At 43.6% G+C, this 25,539-nt stretch overlaps 2 protein-coding genes across 3 annotated transcripts; one reads left to right on the plus strand and one right to left on the minus strand.

Moving 5' to 3' along the window:
- Window positions 1–363: 363 nt before the first annotated feature.
- On the plus strand, window positions 364–19,876 carry rev3l (REV3 like, DNA directed polymerase zeta catalytic subunit). Of its 2 annotated transcripts, none has more exons than XM_085937203.1 (32): window positions 364–501; window positions 851–1,003; window positions 6,214–6,403; window positions 6,519–6,593; window positions 6,953–7,113; window positions 7,325–7,460; window positions 7,539–7,633; window positions 7,725–7,829; window positions 7,953–8,037; window positions 8,466–8,599; window positions 8,693–8,821; window positions 8,944–9,175; window positions 9,262–9,404; window positions 9,511–12,961; window positions 13,079–13,869; window positions 13,950–14,035; window positions 14,132–14,257; window positions 14,436–14,628; window positions 14,709–14,820; window positions 14,904–15,019; window positions 15,300–15,418; window positions 15,554–15,672; window positions 15,779–15,920; window positions 16,045–16,289; window positions 16,432–16,540; window positions 16,906–17,112; window positions 17,197–17,306; window positions 17,403–17,655; window positions 17,741–17,931; window positions 18,342–18,588; window positions 18,768–18,983; window positions 19,048–19,876. In XM_085937203.1, exons 2-32 carry the CDS (start codon window positions 865–867, stop codon window positions 19,186–19,188), a joined length of 8,598 nt encoding a protein of 2,865 aa, XP_085793329.1. In that variant the 5' UTR covers window positions 364–501; window positions 851–864; the 3' UTR covers window positions 19,189–19,876. The 2 variants fall into 2 exon arrangements, with proteins under 2 accessions (XP_085793329.1, XP_085793328.1); XM_085937202.1 differs by having other exon boundaries at window positions 374–777.
- Window positions 19,566–24,233, minus strand: slc60a2b (solute carrier family 60 member 2b). The gene is made up of 4 exons (XM_085937205.1): window positions 23,775–24,233; window positions 22,887–23,055; window positions 22,705–22,821; window positions 19,566–22,603 (listed from the first exon to the last, which is right to left on the minus strand). The coding sequence occupies exons 1-4, from the start codon at window positions 24,039–24,041 to the stop codon at window positions 21,330–21,332; spliced, it is 1,827 nt and encodes a 608-aa protein (XP_085793331.1). The 5' UTR covers window positions 24,042–24,233; the 3' UTR covers window positions 19,566–21,329.
- Window positions 24,234–25,539: the final 1,306 nt, after the last annotated feature.

A 25,539-nucleotide genomic window follows, 5' to 3' on the forward strand; every position in this document is an offset into this window, starting at 1 on the left:
TGCCTCACACATTATTGAATAGAAATACAGTAGAGGGCAGTACTGTCGTGGGAAAAGGTCAGCGGGTAATAGTCTGTCATGAGCAAGACTCGTTCTTGAATATATTCGTTTTACAAGTAAGGACAAAGAACGCACTCGTATGTGGACAATTCAGTACACTAGCAGGACATTGAATGAACGCTCAATCTTAAAAGAGTCCATAAACAACATTCCAACATACTTCGTATGACAATCTTAACAAGACAACACTCTTTCAAAATAAGCAATTTAAGGTATCGTTTCTAAGGCATCAAATAGAGCACCTATATTTTATTTTGAAATCCATTGCAGGAACGTGTACTCTACTGCAATATAACTTGTCACGCCCTAGTCGGGTACTACTCAGTAGTCGCCTCATAAGGAAGTGTAGGGTCCGGAGGGAGCGTCAATGGAGGGGGCTGTCGGCTTTGGCTAGTCCCAACTCGTGGTTTGGGAAAGACGCCGCATACCGGAAGGCCAGGGGTACGTCTTCCTGGCTGAAAACAAAAACACCATGCACTGTTAAAAATCACGAGACAGTCGCCGAGCAACATGGAACCGACAGCGAAGGAGAGTCGGATCCCTAAGCGCCGTTGTTTGCTGTAGCTTCACTGCTGCAGCATAATTGTGGATTATTAGGACGCGTCGGTGACGCGGAACCTTTTGTTCGTTTTCTTTCCGTGGACACAACCGGGCGTCCCCTGCGCTTCGTCGTCGTTATTTCGGAGTGACAGCACCCGGGCCGGCTTTTCTTAACTGGTAGTCGAGTATTTGTTCACAAATGGACTCCTAGCATTTGGTTTTTCATCTATTTTTTTTGCTTGGTGTGTAGCGGCTAAAGCAGTCATGTTTGCTGTGCGCATCGTCACCGCAGACTACTACCTGGCAAGTCCGATCAAAAACCTGGACGTGTGTTATTCCGAGTTCAGGGAAAGCGACGTGAAGAAGGTGCCAGTGGTGAGGATATTTGGAGCAACGCCCGCAGGTTAGTCAATTATTTGTCTTTTGTTAAAGAAACCACAGTACCGCATTCTCTTTTACACCACGCGGCATGAGACGTGGATCTTGCGCGGGCGGGCGGTCTGTTGCACACGCGTTTCCTCACCGGACCCCCAAACAACCAAATCAACGTGAGACTTTGCAGCTACTGCAATATTACACGATGACATGCTAGTGTAGGTCATTTAGATGTGTGTGGTTCTACATTATTGTAAAGCGTGGAGCACCATTGCTAACCCACGCCTGCAGCGGAGAGACCCTCCTCCCTTCCCCCTTTACACCAGACGGTTTTATGGAGGCTCCCACAAGCCCCATCATGGCGTGGCGTTGGCGAGCACCTTAGGTTCTAGGGTTCGACGGTATTCTTTAATTGTAGGATCTGACAATGCTTTCATCTTTGACGTTTTCATTTTTGTTGTATGCTACCTAAAAAGGGAGACCAGAGGAAACATTGCTTGAAATAAGTACAAAAAAAACACACATCTCTGTGTATGCATGGGCATCGATTAATTATTGAATTGAAATAAAAGTTCGAATCTGCTGCAGAAAACAATTGATTTATAATTCAGTTTGGTTCATAACATAGTGACAAATAGGCAAAAATGCCCGCCCGTGAATATTACATTTGCGTATAATTGACAGATTGAAATGCATTGGTGGGGGAAAAAAAAAGAAAAACCTAATTAACTGAATACAAGGAGAACATGTGGAGAAACCTGACATCCCTTCAAAAAAAAAAGGCCCAAATTATTTTTTAAACTATTAGGAAAAGAATTTGCATGAAATCCAAAATATTTTGCATCATAAGTGCAAAACCTTTAAAACTTTAAAAACAAAGCCCATGAAGGAGTATTGTTTTTGTTTATTGGAGTAACTGACGGAATAAAATTCCGTCAGTGGCTCGCATTTACAGTACATGCTGTTCTCTTTAACTCGACTTTCACGCACACACATGCTCTGCAGTACACAAAGTTATTTATGTGGTTTCAAATTGAAATACTTTGTACTCATGTTAGACATTTCATAGCAACTGTACATGTAAACGTTTTCTAATGTATCACATCTGTAACAGTGTCTTCACCCTACTTTGCAATTCAACCCTTTTCTTTTCATCACATGAAATACCCTGGCCACCGTGGCAGGCGCTACATTTGAGCTTATTGTCACCATGGCAACAACCTGAGGCGAAAGCACACAAATGATTCGGAGCTGCTGCGTTTCGAGCCTCAAATGATTCTGTTTACACGCTGACCTTTTTTTTTTATTTTAACTGTAGATTTTGAAATCCAGAAAAATCTGGCGCAGCTTTATTGCTTCGTCTGCGTACCACTCTGATTCAGCCTAACTTGTATTCAACAATGTGACGCGTTTAAAAGATGGGCGCCAGACTCATGAGATGATGAAAAGCTTTCACTGATTAAACCTATACAGTCCAACCACACACGTTTAAACATGTCACAGTTGTTTTTGCTGTTTTGAATCAGTTGTACTAACACATCTGTTTGTATATCGCATGATCCCCTCATGTCAACAGTGTTTTTCTTTTTTCTCTTGCTCTTTTTTAATTGTTCTTTTATTATTTATTTCATTTATTATTTGATTATTATTCATTTTTTAGTATTTATGAATGTATTGTTAATATTCGTATGTTTTTATTTATTTATTTAAATAGTCTGGAATGCATCGACTATTTGTCCCTATGCAGTATTTCTCAGTTTTCTTCTTCTGGAGCCCTGTCGCTGAGATTTTCAACACATAAGCTCTTAGTTTCATGTTAACATTTATGTCATGTGTGCTCTCTCGCTGGTGCATCTGCTCTGCAGCACGTGGCTTTGGCTTCAATCCCAGACCTCATACTCCATGTCCTTCCACGACCTAAGCTGTGAACACTCCCTCAACCAGTCAATCAGCTTTGTGTAATTCAATGCCTGCTTCCTGTGATTTTTTTTCTTCTTTTCCTTCTCTCTCTTTTTTTTTCTAGTATCAAGTGTGTGGCCAGTCTGAGCATGCTGTGTACACACACACATATCTAAAATGAATTGCAAAGTAAAATAGTAAATATCGGCCTCTCCTCACACGACTGACGTATTTGACTTTTTGGGATCTCTTTGTGTTTTGTTTGGTTGAGATAGACAAACTCTCCTAACTTTTGATATCAGGAGGAGGCACCCTGGTTGCTCAAACGTGCAAGACAAGAGGAGAGCGAGGTAATGAATGACCAGCAGAGAGAGGAATGAAGTGGTGGGCCCCTTTCACCCCAGGTTTAGTTCTCCCCAGGGGAACCTTTTAATACCATCTAAAGGAATTCCTCATGGATCCAGTAATAGGATAATAGGAAGTTTCAAAAGGACTCCCTTGCTCATTAGGATGGGCATTGTCCCCCCCTCCCACCCCCCTTAACAGTTAGTTCTTCTGGTTCATTAACATTCTCTAAATACTCCACTTGTATGAAATTACTTGTTTTTGAGGAGATGGAATTTTAAACCTAGTTTAGAATGACCGTAACATATTACTGATTTTAAAGCAGATCAGGAACTGGGATGATAGATAATGTGTGTGTGTTCGGTGTAAATATTTTCGATTATAAATAGATAAGACCCATTCATAGACTTGTCTTCCACCACATCCTCATTGTCTCCAAATATGGTCACGTGGTTTCGTTTTAAAATAAACAACAGCGCACAAGCCAAACTGGTGTCCACATACTACTTTTGGTCCGAGACTGCAGTGCAGAGCGACTGGTCTGTTTTGATCAATTTTTAATTCCATTGCAGCATACAGTCAGCGTGAGGGGTAGGCTCATTACAAGATGGGAGGAGAGGGGGGATTCTTGCTACTAAAAATAGCACAGCTCTTGTGTGGTTCTGTTTTTGCATTCAGTTCAGCTTTCTGCTGAAAAGTCGCTCCCTACTTTTTGATTGTTTGCTCCTGCGTTAATAACGGAGTGTCCCCGGATTGGACTATGTTTACAACTGGGGAATATTTTGGCCTTTATTGTCACCCTCTCATCCTCCTCTGCAGTTTGCATCCCCCCCCACCATCACTGCTGCATTCAACTCAACAGAGCTTTCTAATCCTCAACATTAAGTGCTTTTTAAGGCCCACCCACTCGCATGCCTTAACATTCAAATGGCAAGTCATTAGCCAGGGAAAATCTAGGTAGGGGTGCAAATGAACCGGACGCGATTCTTTTGTTCCTTTAGGCTTTCCAGATGAATGCTTGCATGGCGTAATTTTTTCATTGATTTTAAATGATGTCCATTCTAGTAGGCTTAAAATAGCTCTCTTCAACATCACTGAAAAATATTTTTGGAGGTGGAATTGTTTCTCATTTTTGCTCCATTTAGTTGCTCATTAAATTTGTGTTCCCCATTTTTCAAAAGTGACAATTTGTCATTTTAGTATTGACACATGAAGTCGATGCACAATTTGTCTTCGGACCACGTGAAATGATGTGGCGGGCCGTATCTGGCCCTCGGGCCTTGAGTTTAACACTGATGCACTAAAGTGAACTTCCTTTCCTTGTAAAGAATGAGAGTCAGTCATTTAGTCTACAGTTGCTTTCCATGCCATCTATTTAATTTCAACTTAAATTTAAACTCTTGCAACAAAAAAAACAAGATGTGTATTTAAAAAAAAAAAAAACACACTGTACCATACTTCTAATTGTTCTGGTTCAGGATTTGGTGCTGTACAGCTAGAAATTCCCCACCATCTGCATGTCTTCAAGAAAATTGGACGGGACGTTTGTAGCTATTCTGTACACTCACACTTTCCTGCTTGTGATTGTCTCTGTAATTTTGGGAATTGAGGTTTATGCTCTGTGGGTATTGCTTGATATTTGTCCAGTTTTCCATTAGTCATGGTGTGCTGTGCCTTTCTAAAATGTGGAATATTCCCTCTTGTCAAAAGGTTTACATGCGAACAAAATATTGAATTTGACCTAAAACAAGCTGAGTTCCTGTATAGATTTTGATAGGTTAAGCCAGGGGTGTCAAACTCATTTTTATCGCGGCTTCCATCAGAGGATTATATTATATGAAATATTTTCTTAATTTATTCTTCATTTGACTGTAAAAAGGATAAAAAAAAATACATACACATTCTCAAAACATTATTTACTACACATGCAAATTAAAAATGATGAACGAATTTTAGCAAGAATCATAATCTCGCGGGCCATATAGAAAAACATGGTGGGCCGGATTTGGCCCCCGGGCCTTTGGTTTGACACCTATGCTTTGACTTATGCTGTCACGTCAACCCTGTTTATCAACCGATCTTTGTGTGATTAGTAACTCATAACAACCGAGCTATATGTATCCCAGAAAGGAAAAACCGGACGAATGGTTAGAGTGGCGATTCATCTGTCGCCGTTCCAAGCAGCCAGACACAAAGAGAACACACACACACTCACTCAGTACAGCCCAATGTAATTTATGTAATAAAGTTTAGCGCTCTTGTGCTCTCACTCAAAGACCAATGGGATATTCCCATCCCATCTGGCTTCTCCAGGAGTTATTTAATTAGTGTAGGGCACGATTGAATTCTTTTAGGAGCGTGTGAATTGAAATGTCTTCTGGTGTCTCTTCTATAGACAAGCTTTCTTTCATACTGTACCGAAAAAAACAACAACGAGTATTTAGCTTTTTCTTGGTTTACCATGTGCTATTTTTACTGTTGTTGCCTGGTGTTGACGCTTGTGGCGTTCTTGGCATGCAATTTTAATGTGCATGCGGAAAAATTAATTAATATGTATGTGCGATCAAATTAGTCAGATGTCGTAGGTATTAATTTGGAGTTGGGCACTTGGACCTGCTGTTTAAATCCAGCCACAGAAGAGCACTGCAGGCTGACTGCAACACAGCTCACCCCAGATGACTCCTCCAGAAATTTCTGTAAGGGGGTCATGTTCTGAATCCCATACCTCGGTTCTCTCTCACTACCAACTCACATCCCTTCTTCCTCAATCCTTTAATGGAGACATGGTGGAAATGTGGCTTAATCATATTTCTTTCTGCATGTGGTTTGATTAAAACATAGGTGTCAAACCCAAGGCCCCGGGAGTCTGACACGGCCCGCCACATCATTTTATGTGGCCCGCAGAGACAGATTTTGCATCAACTTTGTGTCACTACTAAATACTGAAAATATTAATACTAATCACCAAATGCTGATCATTTCATCACAATGCAGGTCAGAAGACATGTCTCCACCTTCACGGAGTGTTCCCATACATCTATATTCCATACGACGGACATGGACAGAAACCGGAACGATATCTGCGTCTGATGGCCTTCAGCATTGACAGAGCTCTCAATGTTGCCATGGGAAACCCTGCATCCGAAGTCCAGCATATCTTCAAGGTGGTGATTGTTTCGGGCATGTGAGTACCCAAGTGCCTCCATTCACCTGTCCCTAATAATACGGTCAACTAGAATCCATAAATGCTGCAGATCCTTAAAGGGGAATATAATATTTGGAATATGTTGTCTTCCTAGGCCTTTCTATGGATACCACTCCAAGGAGAAGCACTTTATGAAGATATATTTGTACAATCCTCAGATGGTCAAAAGGTAAGATTGCAAGCCATGTGGAAAGTGAATAACATTTATTAGCGTTGGGAATTGCATCAATTACCAAATGGCAGCTCATCAATTGCTGAGTACCATATATGAGCTCAAATATTCAATCCAATCATTTGTGAAGGGTTGGCAGTCTTGAAAAAAATAATAATAAAAAAAAAAGTAAGCACAGTGCAGCACCTCCAGATACACACATTTGATGATTTAATTTATTTCTTAATTTATCTGTTTATTTTAATTTAACTGTAAATTCATTTATACCTTTATTTATGTATTTATTACTTTATTTGTTTATTGATTGATTGATTGTATTGATGTTTTTTTTTTTTTGTGCTTTGAATTTCTGGCAGGGTTTGTGAGTTGTTGCAGAGCGGAGCAGTGATGAACAAGATTTACCAGCCCCACGAAGGTCACATTCCATACCTGCTGCAGCTTTTTATCGACTACAACCTATATGGCATGAACCTGCTCAATCTTGCAGCAGTTAAGTTCCGCGGGCGCAAAAACAAAGGTACAAAACAAGGGTCAAGATTTTCCAGATGATCTCGATTGTGTTGCTTGAACAGAAATATCTTTCAAACCTACTCATCTCATTGTCTCAAAGAATTTTTATAGACTCAGGAATTTGGCTGCGCTCAAAATCAAACACACGGAATTTAACATCACATCCAAACTTGTTCAATGTGAGTCAGCGCTCTGATGAACCCCTAACAAACTTTCAGAGGATGTGCTGCCAAACCCAGACCAGCAGACCCCCATCACTAAATCCAGTCCCTGGAAGAGCCCGTGTACGTCCAAACTCAACGACAGCACCCTTGGGGGAACCTTTGTCCGCTGGGAGGAGAATGCCATTCCCTGGTGAGATTTGGAATCTGTTTTGGAGCCACCATGTGTTTGAGATTCATCAAAATTGATTTCAGCTTTGTTTCTCTGCAGCTCCTTAGTCCTGGATGAGGTGGAGAGGCAGAGCACCTGTGAGCTTGAAGTCGACGCTGTTGCCGTAGATGTCCTCAACCGTCTGGAGATTGACAGTAAGGATGATGAGGAAAATCAAAGTGCTCTTTGTCAGTAAAATGGCCGAAAGGATCGAGATGTGTTTCTACATCGATGTCATTTGTTCAGATCAAATCGGAAGGAACCCCGGCCTACAAGCAATCTGGGAGGATGAGAAGCAACGAAGGAGAGAAAAGAACAAGGATTCACAGATTGAAACTCCAGAGTCACAAGGTCAGCAAATTAACATAAATGTGGTGTTACAAAATAAAACTGGTTCATTAATTTGTTCATTAATTGTTTGTTATTACGAATGTGAGCTCTGGAAAGTTGAAATTGTTTCCTTATGTTTTCCAGAACGTGCATTTGTCACTTCAACTGAGAGTGAGCAAATCTTTATGAGAAGATTAAAGGAGATTCTGAAGGACAATGAGTTTGATGTGTAAGTTCCACCTTTATCCGTCTTCGTCGGCTCAGTGACATTTTATCGGATAACTATAATTAGGAATTTTTAATTGCGAAACTAAAGAAGAAGAAAAATAATAGAGCAATAAACAGCCGTGATTTTTTTAGATTCCACACAGCTATGTGTTCCATACTTGAACTCCAAAACCGTGTGGGCAAAATGTGTTAATCACTGCAATAATCTCTTGACACCTGACCGACTTCCTCCCTTGACACTTTTAAAAGTCATGAAACAGACTAATTATGAGAAAGCCAGACAGCGGCACAATGCACAAATTCTCGGGAGCCCATTCCTCCTTTTTTTCAGATTTAACTGCCGTAGAGTCGATATTGAGTCAACTTTTTAAACCCAGCTCGACTTTATTGAATTTTTTTTCATTATACCTATACCCCTTTTCTATTCAGGACACCGGCTTCCCCTGTTAGTGATGGCGAGGCTTTTAGTGATCTCACCGTGCATTCCTCATTTCATTTGACACCAGAAGAAATGCAGTGTACACCTGCTTCAGCTGTGGAGGTGCATCGGGACTCTGAGCCAGGTCGAGATAAATGAACATTTATCTTTGAAGTCACAAGCACAGTTCTGTTCTTGCTTCTGAGATGCTAACTGTGATTTGTATCTGTTGTCCTAGAATCCGTCAGAAGGAGTGGTAAAATCCCAGAGGAGGCTGTTGTTGATGAGGAAGCCATTTTATGTCTACTGGAGAACAGTCAGAGCTTCCTACAGGCCTCTCAGACATCAAGCCACTCACCTTTATTAGGTACGTGAAGAAGACACAGATTCTCACTAAAGTAATATTTACTTGATTTCATATTTTATTATCGACTACAATGTTTCCACATATTTCAAATCCTATCATCGTTGTATTTGTTTTCTGTGCAGACAGCAGCCAAGACCGTGCCGTGATTGATTTGCTGGCAGGTTTAGCGGATGACTGCAGGACTCCTGGTCTGCACGGTTCCCAGTCCCAGTCCATTCCGAGTACCAAAAACTGTCACTACAACAGTGACGATGAGGAGGCAAGACCAGAGTTAGACAAGGAAGAGGCGCAGCTCAGTGTGACAATGTCACATCGCTGGGACAGCGAGCCCCTTGAAAGCTCATCTTTACAAAGGTCTGTTTTTGTATTGCGTTTAATCATCTGTAAATGTTTGTCCACGTCAATCCCGCTTACTTAATCTGTATTCCTGATATGTGCAGGTCTGGTGTTAAGGAGGCACAGGACAACTTCAGCGACGAGCATCAAGAATCGTCCGATGACGACATGGAGTGGAGCGCTAATAATTCTTTATTTGCTAATTTGTCCATCCCCCAGTTTGATGGGGCAGCAGATGAGAGCAGCGGTAATGGAAATGAATTTTGTCATGGAATTTTATTAATTAGCTGCGATAGGCTCCAGCATGACCTCAACCCTCGTGAGTGACTTCTATTTTTTGTGTTCCTTCCTAGATTCGTCCTTAACGGACAGTGGCTCCAGAACCCAGTCTTCCCTTGTAGTCACAGAGAAGATTATTATGACAGGAACTCGTATCCCAGGCGAGAGTATCCACCTCGAACCCCCATCCTCAGCCAAGATCTTTCTGGAGTGTAAACACTCCGAGCACAGCCCAGTTCATGTTTTGGACAAGGAGCAACCACACTTTCAGTCAAAGAGCAGTCAGGACAGCATTAGTGAATGTTCAACAGGCTTAAAAGTGAATAAAAAAATTCCCTACATCCCACCCGTCAAACATCCCATTCCCTGTAAAACAATCAGCCAACCGGACGTATCTGCCACCTGCGTGGAAAAAGAAGACATTCACCCTTTGTACAACTATGACAAGAAAACATCTTTAGCTTTGGATAGAGATGATCTTGAAAGCTTTCAATCCAACACGAATAAGGTCACCAAAAGAAGAAAGAACATCAAAAATGTAGAAACAAATCGTCTGTCCATACTTCAGAACCACCGGGCGTTTTCCCTCTGTTATTCAGAACTGAGAAACTGCTCAACCAAGACGGACCTTGACCTAAGTCAATTGGATAGACATAGCCCCCTCCTGAGAAATATTTCCTCAGCACCTCCAACTCTTGAAAATGAAACATTTTTTAACCCTCAGGAAGGGGAGATGAGTAAAGATAGCGAAGAAGGAGATGTCGGTGAACTCAAAATCAGGTACGAGGACTATCAGGAAAACAAAACAGAGAAGACTATCGTAGCGCAACAGGAAGCACATTACAAGTTCTTCCCCAGTGTTATTCTCTCCAACTGCTTAAACAGAAAGAAACATTTCAGCAAAAAGCTACCCAATTCATGCAGTAAAGTAGAACAAGCCCAGAATCGCAGGTCCAGGCTAAAACTAAGTAAGAAAAGATTATCGGGACTGAGCAACAAATTAAACATGGATGAAAGCTGCACCCCCGACAGCCAGGTTAGCATCGGTTGTACCTCGGTCACCCCTGATCGTCCGGGGATCGGGGATACCGAAATGCTAGTTTGTGAGGACGATTCAGTGAAACCAGAACCCATTTCACACCAGCCGATTATTGGGGAAAATTCCCTCACAAAAGACAAACCAGAAATTGGAGCGAGATCCGAATTACTTCCACTCTGCACCGCCATTGCTCCGAGTTTCTCAGAAGAAGCTAAAGACACCTCAGAAGACACCCTCCTGCAAGATTTAGCTACTAAAGTAACTTGTACAAAAGCTTCATCCCTGCCTGGTAGTAAATATACTCTAAGGACCAAACGGAAAATGCTTTATGACAGTGATGGCGAATACTTAGGTGGCACAAGGTCTAAAAACGTAGCACCTGGAAAAGAACGCCTCAAAGGTTGCAGTATCCGTAGCGGGCAGGAGATTAAATCCCAGAAGCGACGTAAGAAAGAACCCCCGGTTATCATCAAGTACATTATTATCAATAGATTTAAAGGCGAGAAAAACATGTCGGTGAAAATGTGCAAAGTCAATGCAGAGGAGAAGAGAGTAACACTGACAAAAGACAAATTGGATCAATACAATCAACTCGCTCCCTTAAAGAATTTCTGGCCAAAATTGCCCGAATCCTCTGCAGTTGAGTTTCCCGTCCCCGAGTTAAAGATAAAAAAACAATATAAGCGAAAGTCTAAAGTCAACGCGTCGAATAAAAAGACAGGAGATAGCGTCTCGAAACTTCAAGTTGGACCTGGTGAACGGGTCAAAAGAACTAAGAGCTGTGAAAAACATCACAGTGACTATACTGATGTTATGTTTGAATTAGGCTATCCTTCTGATAGAGCTCAAAGTCCTACAGATTCAAAACCACCTCAACGGTGGTCTCCAACAGACCCTCTTAGATCTTCAAAAGAACTCAAAAACACGCTCAACGATCCCTGTCTTAGTTTTGCGCAACAAATGCCACAGCCCTCCACCAAAGTAACGAAAAAGAGATGGATTCGGAAATCTACAGATGCTAAAAAGAAAGACAAGAATTCTACCATTGAGCCTTCTGGGGAAGATCCAAAAAAACTAGAATCTTCACAAAACGTCAAAGCTCCACCAAGACAAAGGAGGAAAGCAGTGGGTTCAGTTGAACCATCGGAAAACAAGCCTAAACCTAGCCGATCATACAAAAAGAAGTCCGTGAATTCTAAAAATCACGACGCACAAATCGTTTTTCCAGATCATTCTTCAGCTAACCAGACGACATGTAAACCAACTGTTCAGTCTGTCGAACCAAAATTAGAAAACGATGAAGTTTCTATCATGGAGGCCAGTCAGAACATGGTACCACATGTGCAAATTGTCAAGGTAGAGCCTTACATGGAGGATCTCCAAATTTCAAAACCCTCAATCTCTCAGACACCTTCCCTGGAAAATCCAAAACAGAATCTTTCTCAGACCCCATGCAGCTTGGCTGTCCTCAAGAAACTTTACCAAAAGAGTCAGCGTGGTCAAACAAAAAGCCAACCAAACCATTCAACCGCCGCACCTCACTCGGGAGCATCTCTTGATCCTGCGACTGAACGAGCCAAACCCAGAAAAACCAATCCAAGAAAACCCAGAGCTCCCAAATCGACCAACCCCAAAAATCCAAAGCTACGGAAAGGCAAATCAAACACCCAATCCAGCGTGTCGGATGTCAGCTTGCTCTTCCCGTCCGACCCAGATATGGACAGTTGCAATTTAATCGAAGACAGCTTATCCCCGGAGCTCCCACCGAACTATTCATTTGATATCAACGCCATTGATCAAACCGAATTCTCCAGCCCGTACAGTGGCACTCAGTTCGTCCTGACCGATCAAATCTTACCAGTTAAATTCTTGAGCGACGCCAGTCAAGAAGCTGTCTCTGCTCACGCGTTGGCTTTTAAGAAACTCCAACGACTGTCGGGTTATGGAGAGGAATTAAAGCAAGAGTCGGAGTGGCACAAAGTGAAACCAGCCAGTCCTGATCTCTTTGACAGATCTGATCAAGGACCATCTCCATCCAACCACCTCACATTCATTGACTCTGACAAATTGCAGAACCGAGATTGTGATTTAGCTTCAATCAATGCCAACACCCTCAGCCCCTTTCAAGACTTTGACTGTGAAGGAAAATATCTCCTATTTTCATCTTGTGAACCTGCCCTACCCTTATCTTTAAGCTCCGCATGCCTTGCCAGTAATGAAAGCTCTCCAACAGGCGATCTCCTGGAAGGCATTGACGTATTGACTTCCACCACACCGAGTAGCTCCCCTTGCTCAGTCAGCTCACCCTCTCAGGTGAGGGCGAGCCAGAGCCGTGGACCAGGGGGAGGAGCCAACATTCTGAAGCCCCTCATGTGCCCTCCAAGTAGGGAGGAGATCCTCAGCACTTTGCTGGACTTGGAGATATCAGAGGCCACCTTCCAGGAGCCCTTCTGCAGCGATCCTTCTGATGCTCCAGGAAAGCCAATGTGAGAACATATCCAAACCATTTCAAAGTCTTTCATGATAAGAAATTTGTTTTCAAACTGTTACATGTTATATATTGGTTGTCTTCAACTAATTCTGCTTGTCTCTCCCCCTCCTAGGGAGGTCGGTGGTCGTAAACTAGCGGTGGAAACCAGACTAGTTAAGGAGTTGAAGGAATTCACTGGAGAATTGTCTTTAGAGGGCCTACATTTCTGGAAGACTGCCTTTTCAGCCATGACTCATTATACCGCTTCCCCAATACCATCCGTAGCAGCCCAGGGAGCACAAACAGGTAAAGGTCAAGCTGTGTCTGACCCGGGGATGACCGGTGAGAAGCAAGTCGTCCTCGTACCTTGCAAAATGGCGCCAAGTCGGGAACGTGTGCAATTGTGGTTGGAAGCCAGGAAACAGTATGAGACTTTACAAAAAGGGATAAGACACGCAGAGTTGCTAAAGAAGGCGACTGTAGAGTCGGGAGCTCCCGGCTGCTCCACTTCAAACGTCAACTTGTGCGGGAAACCTCGCCTCAGAACTCCAAGGAGAAGAAAGGGCAACCTGTCACTAATATTGTCCCCCACGAAGAATCAGTGTGACTCTCGAGAAATGAGTCCGATATCAGACGAAGGTTCAATCCAACTTGAAGAAGATGATGAAAGAGCAGAGGATGATGCAGCCAGCTCTCCAGACACCTTTGAATTGCCTTCATGGCAGGAGCCCACGGATGAGTTCAACCAAAAAAAGCAGAATAAAAATTCTCCTGAAGGACTAGGAGTAAGTGGAAATCACAGCCCTCGTGTCGCTAACAAAGAAGAAATGAGCAATCGTGATCTTCAGAGCACACCGTTTCTAAAGAAGCATCTGAAAAGCACTGAACATCTGGAACCTGTGTGCAGCACCCCCATATCTAAAGGTAAGATGCCATTTTCTGGATCATTCATTTTTGGGTATTTTTTCCCCCTCATTGGTACTTCTTTGGCATTCCCATTGTAGAAGACCCTATTGCTACGAGAATACAACATAGGAGGGGAAGCCAAGCAGAGCCACTGAGAAGAGTCTTACTTAACACACAGATAAAGGTAAGACCAAATATGGACTTTTAAAACTTGCAATTTCAAAAAAATCAACAATGTTATTGGTTTTACTCTCTACTTATGTTCAAACGTCTCGCTCAGAACCATTTTGCTGCTTTGAATACTCCAAAGAGAGACAATTCTCAGATAGAAGGTCCCAGCATAGCCAACTCTTACGGCTTCAAAGTCAGCCTGCAAAACCTGAAGGATGCAAAAGCTCTGCATGAGGTGAGAAATGCCTTCTTGTCACACACACACACACACACACACACACACACACACACACACACACACATCAAATTTTTATGACTATGACGTTGCAGCATTTCATCCTCGTCCACAAATTATAAACGGATTATTAATATGCCATGCCAGGATATGCATACGAATTGTTATTTTGTGTCAGGTCCAGCACCTCACCCTAATGGGTATGGAGCTTCACGCACGAACCCGACGTGACCTCGAAGCTGACCCTGAGTTTGACCCCATATGTGCCTTATTCTACTGCCTGACTTCTGATGCTCCCTTGCCGAATGTAGATTGCTCCCAATTGACAGGTGCAATTGTGGTGCATAAAGACCACGAAAGTTGTGACCAAGGTAAAAACTCCAACTTAATTATTTGTTGGATTCTTGTCAAAAATTATTTGGTGATGAATCGGTTTGATCAAACTTAACAGCCCACAGAAAAACAGCGCCCCTGCTGGTCAGGTCAGGTGTTTCTGGGCTGCAGGTGAAGTACGCCACAGATGAGAATATGCTGTTTCAAGAACTGGTTGCCGTCATGAGAAGGTTTGGGACCTAATATTGTGATTATGGAATTCATGTGTTGAAGTCTTTATCTGGAAAGGTTTTTTTTTTTTTTTTTTTTGTAGGTTTGACCCAGATATCCTGTTTGGATATGAGGTGCAGATGCACTCATGGGGCTACCTTCTCCAACGAGCTGCTGTTGTTGGAGTAGATCTCTGTCAACAGCTATCACGTGTGCCAGGTAAATAGAATTACAATATAAATCTGGGGAGTACACAAATGACCTCAATTATTTTTTTTTTTAAACATATTTCTTTCCTCTGTGTACATGAGTATGCTCCTGGTGTTACTGTTCAGTCTTGATTATTGTTTTCCCTTTTTGTATCTAGGCCACATATCTCTCTGTAACTATGTTTTAAGATGTATATAAAGATGAGTCATAGTCTGTGGTTTACTGTCATCGCTCACAAGCTGAAAGGAAAGCAGACTGTAATTGGTTGTCTGTCTGTCTGTGTCCTCAGGTGACTCGAGAGATAACCGCTTTGCTGCAGAAAGGGATGAATATGGAGCAGACACAATGACTGAGATCAACATTGTTGGACGAATTGTCCTCAATTTATGGAGGGTGATGAAAACAGAGGTGGGTGTCCTGACATGACCCCCCCCCCCCCCCCTTCAACCTTTTTCTCCCCTGCTTTCAACTCAAACTTTAATTCGGGTTTGACGGTTTGATCTTATGCATCATTTTTTCCCCCGGGGCTCCTCCCACTTCCAGGTGACGCTGAATAACTACACGTACGAGAACGTGGCCTTTCATGTGCTCCACCAGCGCTTCCCCTTGTACAGCCCCCGCACTTTGTCTGACTGGTTTGATCACAACACTGACCTCTACAGGTTTGTTTTCATCATTGCACGCACTGCATATTTGTAGTTTTCATACTGTACATGCCACAATCTAGAATCATTTTGGCCCAATAACACTGTTGTGTGTTCGTGTTAGGTGGAAGATGGTCGATCATTATGTGAGCCGAGTGCACGGCACTATGCAACTACTTCTGCAGCACGACATCATCGGAAGAACCAGCGAGCTGGCCAGACTCTTTGGGATCCAGTTCTTCCACGTTCTTACTCGAGGGTCACAGGTTTGTGTTACATTAACAATGAAACTTTTTGCATGATCTATATCAGTTCTGATTTTTCTCTAGTTAGCGAATCTTAAATGTTCTGCTGCATCTTATTACTGTTCCCCCCCTCTTCTTCACGCAGTACCGTGTTGAGTCCATGATGTTGCGTTTGGCCAAGCCGCTCAACTATATCCCAGTAACACCCAGCATCCAGCAGCGAGCGCAGCAGAGGGCGCCTCAGTGTCTCCCCCTAGTGATGGAGCCAGAGTCGCGCTTTTACAGTAACTCAGTGATTGTCCTGGACTTCCAGTCGCTCTATCCCTCCATCGTCATCGCATACAATTACTGCTACTCCACTTGCCTGGGACACGTGGATGACTTGGGAACGTAAGAACCGGACAGACGCACACATGAACAAGATGCTTTCATCATGTCCTCAATAGTTCATGAGTTAAGACATTTGAGTATGAGGAAATATTTGTATTTTATGAAGCTGTATTTTTTTTTTTTATTCATGTGTCTATTTCAGGACAGATGAGTTTAAGTTTGGTTGCACCTCTTTGCGGGTTTCTCCTGAACTCCTCTACCAGCTCCGAAATGATATCACCGTGTCACCCAATGGCGTTGCCTTTGTCAAGGTACAGTAAAGTAGCAATTTTAGAGTGACTTGCGTGTGGATCTATCATTTTTATTTTTTTCTTACACTATCATTATTTTGGGGAGAAATGCAATTGACCAAGGATTCATGTCAGATTCAATTCTAGAAAGATGCAAAAGGTAAAACGTGTTTTTTTTCACTGACTGCCTCACCTGTAAATAAAAAAATATATATTTTGTTAAAAAAAAATTGACTGCATCACCTGTAAATAAATGTTAACATATTTTGTTAAAAAAATAAATAAAATAAAAACCTAAATTGAAATCAGGAACTAAAAATTGAATCAAAATGGGGCTTCCGTGAGTGGTCACATCCCAACTATTCTCATCTGTTTTGTCTGTGCAGTCCTCGGTGCGCAAAGGTGTCCTTCCCAGCATGCTGGAAGAAATCCTCAATACACGTATCATGGTGAAGCAATCCATGAAAACTTACAAGCAGGAAAAAGCGCTAATGAAGCTGCTGCATGCCCGTCAGCTCGGACTCAAGCTCATCGCCAATGTCACCTTTGGCTACGCTGCTGCCAACTATTCTGGACGCATGCCCAGCGTTGAGGTGAGCCACTTAAGAGTTCATAATATGAAGTGTGACATTTCCCTAAACCGCTATTGTAATAAAAATAAATTCATCTATGTTTAGGTGGGTGACAGCATAGTCCATAAAGCACGAGAAACTTTGGAGAGAGCCATCAAGCTGGTTAATGACACAAAAAAGTGGGGAGCACGTGTTGTATATGGAGACACTGACAGGTATGCTAGTTTTTTTTTTTGTTTTTTTTTTTCCAGTATCGTTAGCTAGCCTTTTTGACAAAAACAGAAAATAACAAGATGCTTCCTGTCGTGCAGCATGTTCGTTTTGTTGAAAGGCGCCACCAAAGAGCAGGCCTTTAAGATCGGCGATGAGATCGCCGAGGCAGTGACCGCAACTAACCCAAAGCCGGTCAAGCTTAAATTCGAGAAGGTCTACCTGCCTTGCGTGCTCCAGACAAAGAAGCGCTATGTGGGCTACATGTACGAGAGCCTTGACCAGAAGGAGCCGGTGTTTGATGCCAAAGGAATTGAAACGGTGCGACGTGATGGCTGTCCGGCTGTTTCCAAGGTAACGGGAAAACCAGCCCTACACGTCAGCGACTAGTAAAGTGTTGCAATCTTCATGAAAACAATCTTTTGTGTGTCCTGTTCAGATTCTGGAACGTTCTATCAAGCTGCTTTTTGAGACGCGGGACATCAGTCAGGTGAAGCAGTTTGTTCAGCGCCAGTGCGTGAAGGTTCTGGACGGCCGGGCCAGCATGCAGGACCTAACCTTTGCCAAGGAATATAGAGGCAGCGCCTCCTATCGGCCTGGTGCCTGCGTACCTGCATTGGAACTCACCAGGTGTGTGTAAAGGAAAAAGAAATTCATGATGGTCCAAGCTCTGTTATCGGACTATTATTTAATCCTGTGTGTTAGAGACCAAGAAACACCTTGTTGTCTCGTCCTGTTGCTCCGAATCCTCCTACTGCTCATTGTCTGGCCACACGCAATAGCCATTTCTGTTGCCTAGCAACGATGCTTTTAATGGCTGAGCATGTCTGGTTTCTAAGATTGAATTGACACTGCAGTCCCCAATTTGGTATTTTTTTTTGTATCATGACAGGCTTGTCTGATGGATACTCATAATCAAGTATGCTTTGGAGTTGTATTTAGAGGAGGCCTGATTATGATTCTGCAAAAAAGAAAATGAAAGTTAGATCCAGTAGTCGGTTTGAATAGGTACGTGAAAAGGTTAACTGTGATTGGTCCAGGCGAATGATGGCATACGACCGGCGCCTGGAGCCTCGTGTGGGCGAGCGCGTGCCCTACGTGATTGTCTACGGGATGCCCGGAGTGCCGCTCATCCAGCTGGTCCGTCGGCCCCTGGAAGTGCTGCAGGACCCCGGCCTCCGCCTCAACGCTACCTATTACATCACCAAGCAGATCCTGCCTCCGCTAGGTCGCATGTTCCAGCTGATTGGCGTCGACGTGCTCAGCTGGTACCAGGAGCTTCCCAGGGTAAGACTGCTCGGAGAAAGCGGATCTTCCCCGTTTCCTGTTTGGGCATCAGAGTCACAAAGCACAAAGGAGGGGGTGTCTTGAGCACAAAGTGCTGCTTTGTGGCAATTGCAGAATGAGTACACACGCCCCCTGCAGGTCAATTTATGGAAATGTTCTCTCTTTTTTTTTTGGGCCAGATCCAGAAGGCCTCGTGCTCTTCTGGTTTCGGCGGAGAGGACGTGGCCAGGAAAGGCACCATTTCACAGTATTTCACCACGCTGCACTGTCCCGTGTGTGACGAGCTGACCCAGCTAGGCGTGTGCTCGCGGTGCCGCGCGTCGCCGCAACGCGTGCTCGTCACCCTCCATCAAGACATAAGGCAACAGGAGAGAGAACAGGAGCAGTTACTCAAGGTCAACTCAAATCAAAAGGCAAACATGAAACACGTTCTAAACGCTATCGTGTTTCGTCACGTAGATCTGCAAGAACTGCAGCGGCTGCGCGGAACGCCAGGTCCCATGCGTGTCGTTGGACTGTCCAGTCCTTTACAAGCTGAGTCGAGTGAGCAGGCAACTCTCCAAGGCGCCGTACCTGCGACAGCTGCTCGACGACTTGTGATGGCCACCCGACGTCAACGGCACACTCGGTGCTAAATGGCAGCTTCGCCGCTATCATCTCAGTGTTCGTTTTGAAACATTTCAATGGTGCTTCACCCGATAACCTTGTTGGGTTGTCATTGTGTCATTGTTAACTACTAACAGTATTTGTTATACAAGTACAGTATTGTCTACTTTGAGCCTCCCTCATAGGGCTTGTGTATGTCTTTATGATTATACAGCTATCTTAAGCTGTTGTGTCCAGGCTGAGGCTCCAAAAAAACAATTTAAAACTAAAATTGCAGTCACCGAGTCTGTTGTGACCTGTTTTAATCATAATGATAAATATAAACCTTGTATGATTCATAAGTACATTCTCACTATATCAGCATAAAACCAATTACATCCCCAGCCTGAATGCTGTTTTTAAACATTCTATTGAGGGATGCCATTTTGATTGTATTCATACTCATTTAGTGTGAAATTGTTTTGTTTTTTTAAACTTGGGACTGGTGCAATACTGTGTTTTGATAATTTGTCTCTGTGCATTTCTGTGCTGTCATCCAAACATGTTAAGATCTGACTCATTTGTATAAATAAAAATGTTTTCTTTACTTTTTTCTTTTAATGGATATTGCTGTGGGTTGAAATTGATATAATAAAAAGTCATTGTATTCAAATGTTTTTCTAAAATAAAAGGTTGGATCACAGTGATGATACACTTAATTGCACTCACAGCACACACACATAAGACAAAAACATTTCACCAAATATGGAGGAAACAATCACATTTTTACAGCTATCAGCACAGTTTGAATCAAGTCGGATGCAATCTTTGCTGAGGCTCATGGGAGTCTGCGAGCTGAGGCTCATGGGAGTTTGCGGGTGGCTAATGCTATAATGCTAGCTGCTATACGCACGAGGCTATTTCATGTCAAAATAGGCTGTTCTGTTGATGTTCCGAGTAAATTTACGGATCGATATGGAAGGGAAACATAGGTAAGCACTACCAAGGAGTTATATTGAACTTTAAGTCAGTTCTGATCATTTTATAGGCGCTCGTTTGAGAAACGCGATTGTTTACACTTTGCTGAGGCTCATGGGAGTTTGCGGGTGGCTAATGCTATAGTGATAGCTTCTATACGCACTAGGCTATTTCATGTCAAAATAGACTGTTTGTTTCGAGTAAATTTACGGATCGATATAGAAGGGAAACATAGGTAAGCAGTACCAATGTGTTAGATTGAACTTAAGTCAGCTCTGATCATTTTATAGGAGATTGTTTGAGAAACGTGATTGTTTACAGAGAGCTCATTGGTTATTGGCTAGGGGATGCATGCCGCAAACCTAGTCAACCTCAGTTTGTTGCAGTATAGATTCTATTTTATGCAAAGTTTTAAAATGCGCCATTCATTGACGTGTGCCTTATAATCCGGTGCACCTTATAGTCTGGAAAATACAGTAGCCCTTCCCACGGTATGAAAAGATAGCATTGATATTTTCTTCTGTGACGTTCACAGCCCCCTTGACACAATAGTTGGTGTTATATTTAATGTTATCATTTAACCTCAAGTACTGTCTTCCAGCCAGGGGCTGGTAGTGTTTTTATTTCAGCATTCACTCCCTCTATTTTCTGTTACATTTATCTTGTAAACTATTATAGCAGTGGACCTAATGAGTCCCAGCTGACTCTCGGTATTTCACACGGCACTTGGTTTCCTTTCCGTTTGCCGCAGAGCACAGCGTAAGGATTACAGGAAGTAACGGAGGCTTTTCTCACTGGTTGGATTATTGCTGTAGTGCTCTGAAATGTAATTGCTGCATCAGCCCAATGTGACCATCATTGATAAGTGCAGTGTGAAAAGATTGTGTGGACTTTACACCCTTGACTGATAGAACCTAGCCTAGCTTTAACTTCTAAACATAAGAACTGGCACACAGTCGTGACATCTGCACATGATTTGTTTTTAAATGGAGACTTAACTAATTCGACGCCGCTGACGGCTACAAAAGTACAAGATCTAGTTGAACTGGGTTGAGGTAAAGGCACACAATATATACATTTCTGGCCAGACAGTCAATTAAACCTCTTGTGCAAGTAAACATCTCAGTCATCAGGTTCCGGACAAATCAAGGTGTTGAGGAATCTGGAAAGGAGGGTTTTCAGTCTCTCTTGACTCTGTTAGGGAAGAGCATCAGTTTACGTTTGGGTGAGTCTCCCACGAGCGAGATGGTGTCAACAGATGGAGAACCTTTTGGAGATTCGGTCGGCTCGCCGCCGTCACCGTTAGTATTTGAGGGAGATCCCTCCTTATTGGGTGAATTGTTGAGACTTGCCGTGTCGTCCATTTCAATGACTTCAAAGTCCGCATCGTTCCACTGATCGGCCTCGTTCTCCTCCTCCTCTTCGTCGATCGCTCCTGAATCCAGCAGCGCCTGGCGGTACTCGCTGTCGTCGGCGTCCGCTCGGCCTCTCCTGTGGCGTTTCCTGATGGGACCGGCGGATACGGTGGCCAGCTTGTACATAACCGGGAAAAGGATGGCGGTGAAAGTTGCCGTGATGAGCGACAGATACATCAGCAAGGGGTGTCCGTGAATCTTCCCGAGCAGGGAGCCGACGAGAGCGGGTAACACCATCTCGCCTAAAGCGGCGCCCACCACGAATCCCGCCGCTGAGCGGCCCGTTACTGTAGTATACTGCTCCAACCAGGAAATTCCACTAGGGAATGTCGAGGACATGGAAGCTCCGTATAAACCGGTGCAAATCCACAGCATCACTTTGTCCTTGCTAAAGAGGCAGAGAAAGAGGGAGGACAGCGTTGAGCCAACCAGGCTGAAGAGTATCATGGTGCCTGGGTACATGCAAGAAGCGAAGAAGATGGCCAGCCCCCGACAGGCAGCAAATGTCGCCCAGAATAATGAATTCAACCCGGCCGCTTGGGATTGACTCATTTGAGCGTAATCCTTAGCGAAAGTGAAGATGAAGGAGCCGTAGGCTACCTCGGCACCGACGTAGGCAAAGAAAAAGAAGAAAAGGAGGACGACCAGCGCCGTGTGATGTCTGGCCACAAGGGGCTTTGCGGAGGACGTTCGGCCTTTGTCACGTGACGCGTCGCTGCGGACGGAGAGGAAGAAGAAGGGGAAGGAGGTGAGGAGGATGAACAGGCCGATTACGATGTAGGCCCACATGGATTTGAGGTCCCCGCCTCCTCTCTGGATGAACTGGAGGATGGCGTGATCGTCGTTGGCGATGGGCCACGCCGCCATGGGGGACGTGGCGTTGCTCAAGATGGTTTCCGTGAGGTGGCTGTTGTGCCCGAAGAGTAGCTTGGCTATGATAGGCGACACAAAGGCGCCGGCCGCAAAACTGAAGTGGAGCGCCTGCATGTGAGGTCCAGCCTGCTCGCCCCACGTGTTCAGTATGAGAACATTGCCACCTGGAAGACAGGAAATTGATTTCCTCCTTTTTGTTTTTCAAAATGGCAGCCATGGGATCATTTCAAAATGGAATTCTCCAACGTAATGATGTGATTGTTACCTGTATCCAGAATCCCCATAGAGATGCCAACGCTGGACATGAAGCCAGTGAGAAGCAGAGCATGTTTGCAGAAAGGGATAGCGCACATTCCACACGAAGTGATCAGCATAGAAAAACCTGGAGGGCAAAATTATTTGGTTTAGGAAAACTGACTGATCAGGTAACATGTGGGCGGGGCTTACCAAGCAGCAGATTGGGATTCACGCAGTCAAAAAGGACACCTCCCAAAAGTGAACCACCGATGTAGCCTACAGATCTGCCGACAAAGATGTAGGAGATATTGCTGATGTTCTTCTTCACGTTGAAAGCCAGGTCCTCAAACGTAGGTCCGATGACCGAGATCCCCATTCCCTGAAACACAAAGATCTTGGTTTGATGTGGGATTCAGTGAGATTATTTCCTTGCAATTGTTTTCACTTGGTTATCTTACGTCGCTTCTTCAGTTTATTCAAATACTATTTTACTTTTACAAACAAAATGATCAAGTTTTACCAGTAAGCCTTTCTATGGCGATGGCAGAGCACAAGGCTGCCAACATTGGAAAAACTGGTTCAACTGGTGGCTCAACGGCTTGAGGGAGCACACTGCCTTTTATGTGCAACTCTATCACGTGTACCATGTGTTGGACTATTTTGGAAACTCTCAAAAGATTTCTTGTCCCTAAATGCATTAATGTTTCATTATAAAACAGCATGAAATACATCATTTTAATTCAGATTGTTGCAATAGTTAGCAATGATAGGCAACTAATTACTACCGCTCAAAATGCAATGTCATTATGGAGAAGCAGGAAACATTTAAGTGACAATGATAATTCTAAACATTTGGGTTTTTAGTGGGGTTTTTTTTTTAGTCATGGAAAAGAAGTAAGAAGGTGACAATATGAATCCTATTTCTCCAAGGTGATTGACATATGTACATACAAATAAGATTGTAAGGTTTTTTTGTGTCATGGACAGTAGTGATGCCCCCCCCCCCCCCCCCCAGGATGCCCACCTTGCCACACTTTGATGTACAGAAAAATGATCTCATTTGTGACATGTCTTCAACGACTGTCAATGTCTTCTTACCAGGCCGAGAAAGGATGCACAGAGAGTAAGGCTGACCATCCAGCGTCCGCACGACGTGTATCCGCCCCCTCCGACCACCTTCACCTCATCGCCGCATCCCGATTTGGTTTTCCTCTTGGTCGCCTTGAGTGCACTCTTCAGAGCGCCTCGTTCCGCGTCCTTGCGTTTATCAAACAAGGTGTCCTCTTCCTGCTCGTCGTCCATGCTAGCGAAGCGAACGTGCTTTTTTTTCACCGCGGCGGCGGTGGGTGAAGACACAACTGACATCAGCGCGACGTGTTGTCGTCACTTGACGAAAGCGAATTTTACGGCGGAGACCAAGTCTCGCTGCTCGTCTGCGCCTTTCACTCCACAGGTAAACCTCTGTTCGTTGACGAGGGGCAGGCTCCCGGTTCGTCCGTCATCATGTCAACAGCGGGGGCGGGTCAAAGGTGACTGCAAAGTGTTTTGCGTCGCCTTGCGTCAGTGAGTAGGGGCGCTAGTGTTGGCTCGTGAGTGAACGATTCGTTCAAAAGAACGAATGTTGTCAGTGAACGAGAGTGAACGAATCACTTCCGAAAGTGGTTCGTTCTTTTTTCAGTTCATGTGACTTTAACCAGAAGATGTCAGTCATGCGCATTGAAGCTGGTGCCACCACGCCGTGATACAAAACGAAGAAGAAAATGACGTAACTTTGCGTTCACGAACGAGTCGTGAATTGCATTTTCCGTTCACCAACTGAACGGATCTGTGAGTGAACGAGTCAGTGAGTAATTTCCATTTCCAGTTCATCGCGAGAACGAACGGATCAGTGAGGGAATGAGTGCTGACTTTCCCGTTCGCGAACGAGTCAATGAATGAACTTCCTTCCTTCCCATGCATCAACGTATAAGTCATCGAACGCGTTACGGCTCCTTTGCGTGAACAATTCAGTGAATGAACGTGATCCTGGATGGAGATCAACGATTTGCCAAGGAAAGAAAGAACTACACACTGAAAGAGCACTTCTTTTGTGCTTGTTTTCTCCAGTCTAACGACTAACTTTACTGCATTTTCATGCGTTATGCAACAGCGGGGAGATTGGGGAAATGTCGCCGTCTGGCGGACACGCCGTTGTAAATTAATGGGGTTTGGAATTTAGTGCATTTTTTATTTCCCCCCTGAATGATAATCTGGCCGAAAAGGCAAAATGGACATGTTCATTTTACACTGGGTTACATAGGAGTGAATGGGGGCACTGCCATCTTGCGGTAGCTTGGCGTCATTACATGAACCGCTTCATAAAGTATGAACCGCAGTCTAACACTATGCAAACTTCTGCTCAAAGTCTGCTTCGTGTTGGACTCGAACCATGGTCTCTCGCTCATCGGGTAAAGCTATAAACCATTCTGACATTTAGCCTGGGAAACGCGACCTTTTTATTATGTAGTGTATTGTACATAGAGGACGTCTGGTCGAAAAGGAAAAATGGACATGTTCATTTTACGCTGGGTTATATAGAAGTGAATGGGGGCACTGCCATCTTGCGGTAGCTTGGCGTCATTACATGAAACACCAGACAAGTTTTAACATAAATGTTTATAAAAATAATAATAACAGTCAATTTCAAACCAGCAATCTAATGTGAAATTGCAGTAGATATATTGGATAACAATAATAAGGCGTGTATATGAATGATTAAATTATTATATATACAAGTATTAAAAAACAAAACAAAAAAATGGATCAGTGTGTGTGTATGTGGGGGGGGGACAATTCGTGAACGATTCATGTTAACAAATCTTTT

This window comes from Syngnathus leptorhynchus, chromosome 18, assembly GCF_054491065.1.
Source record: "Syngnathus leptorhynchus isolate UIUO chromosome 18, UIUO_Slep, whole genome shotgun sequence".
Lineage (NCBI taxonomy): Eukaryota > Metazoa > Chordata > Actinopteri > Syngnathiformes > Syngnathidae > Syngnathus > Syngnathus leptorhynchus.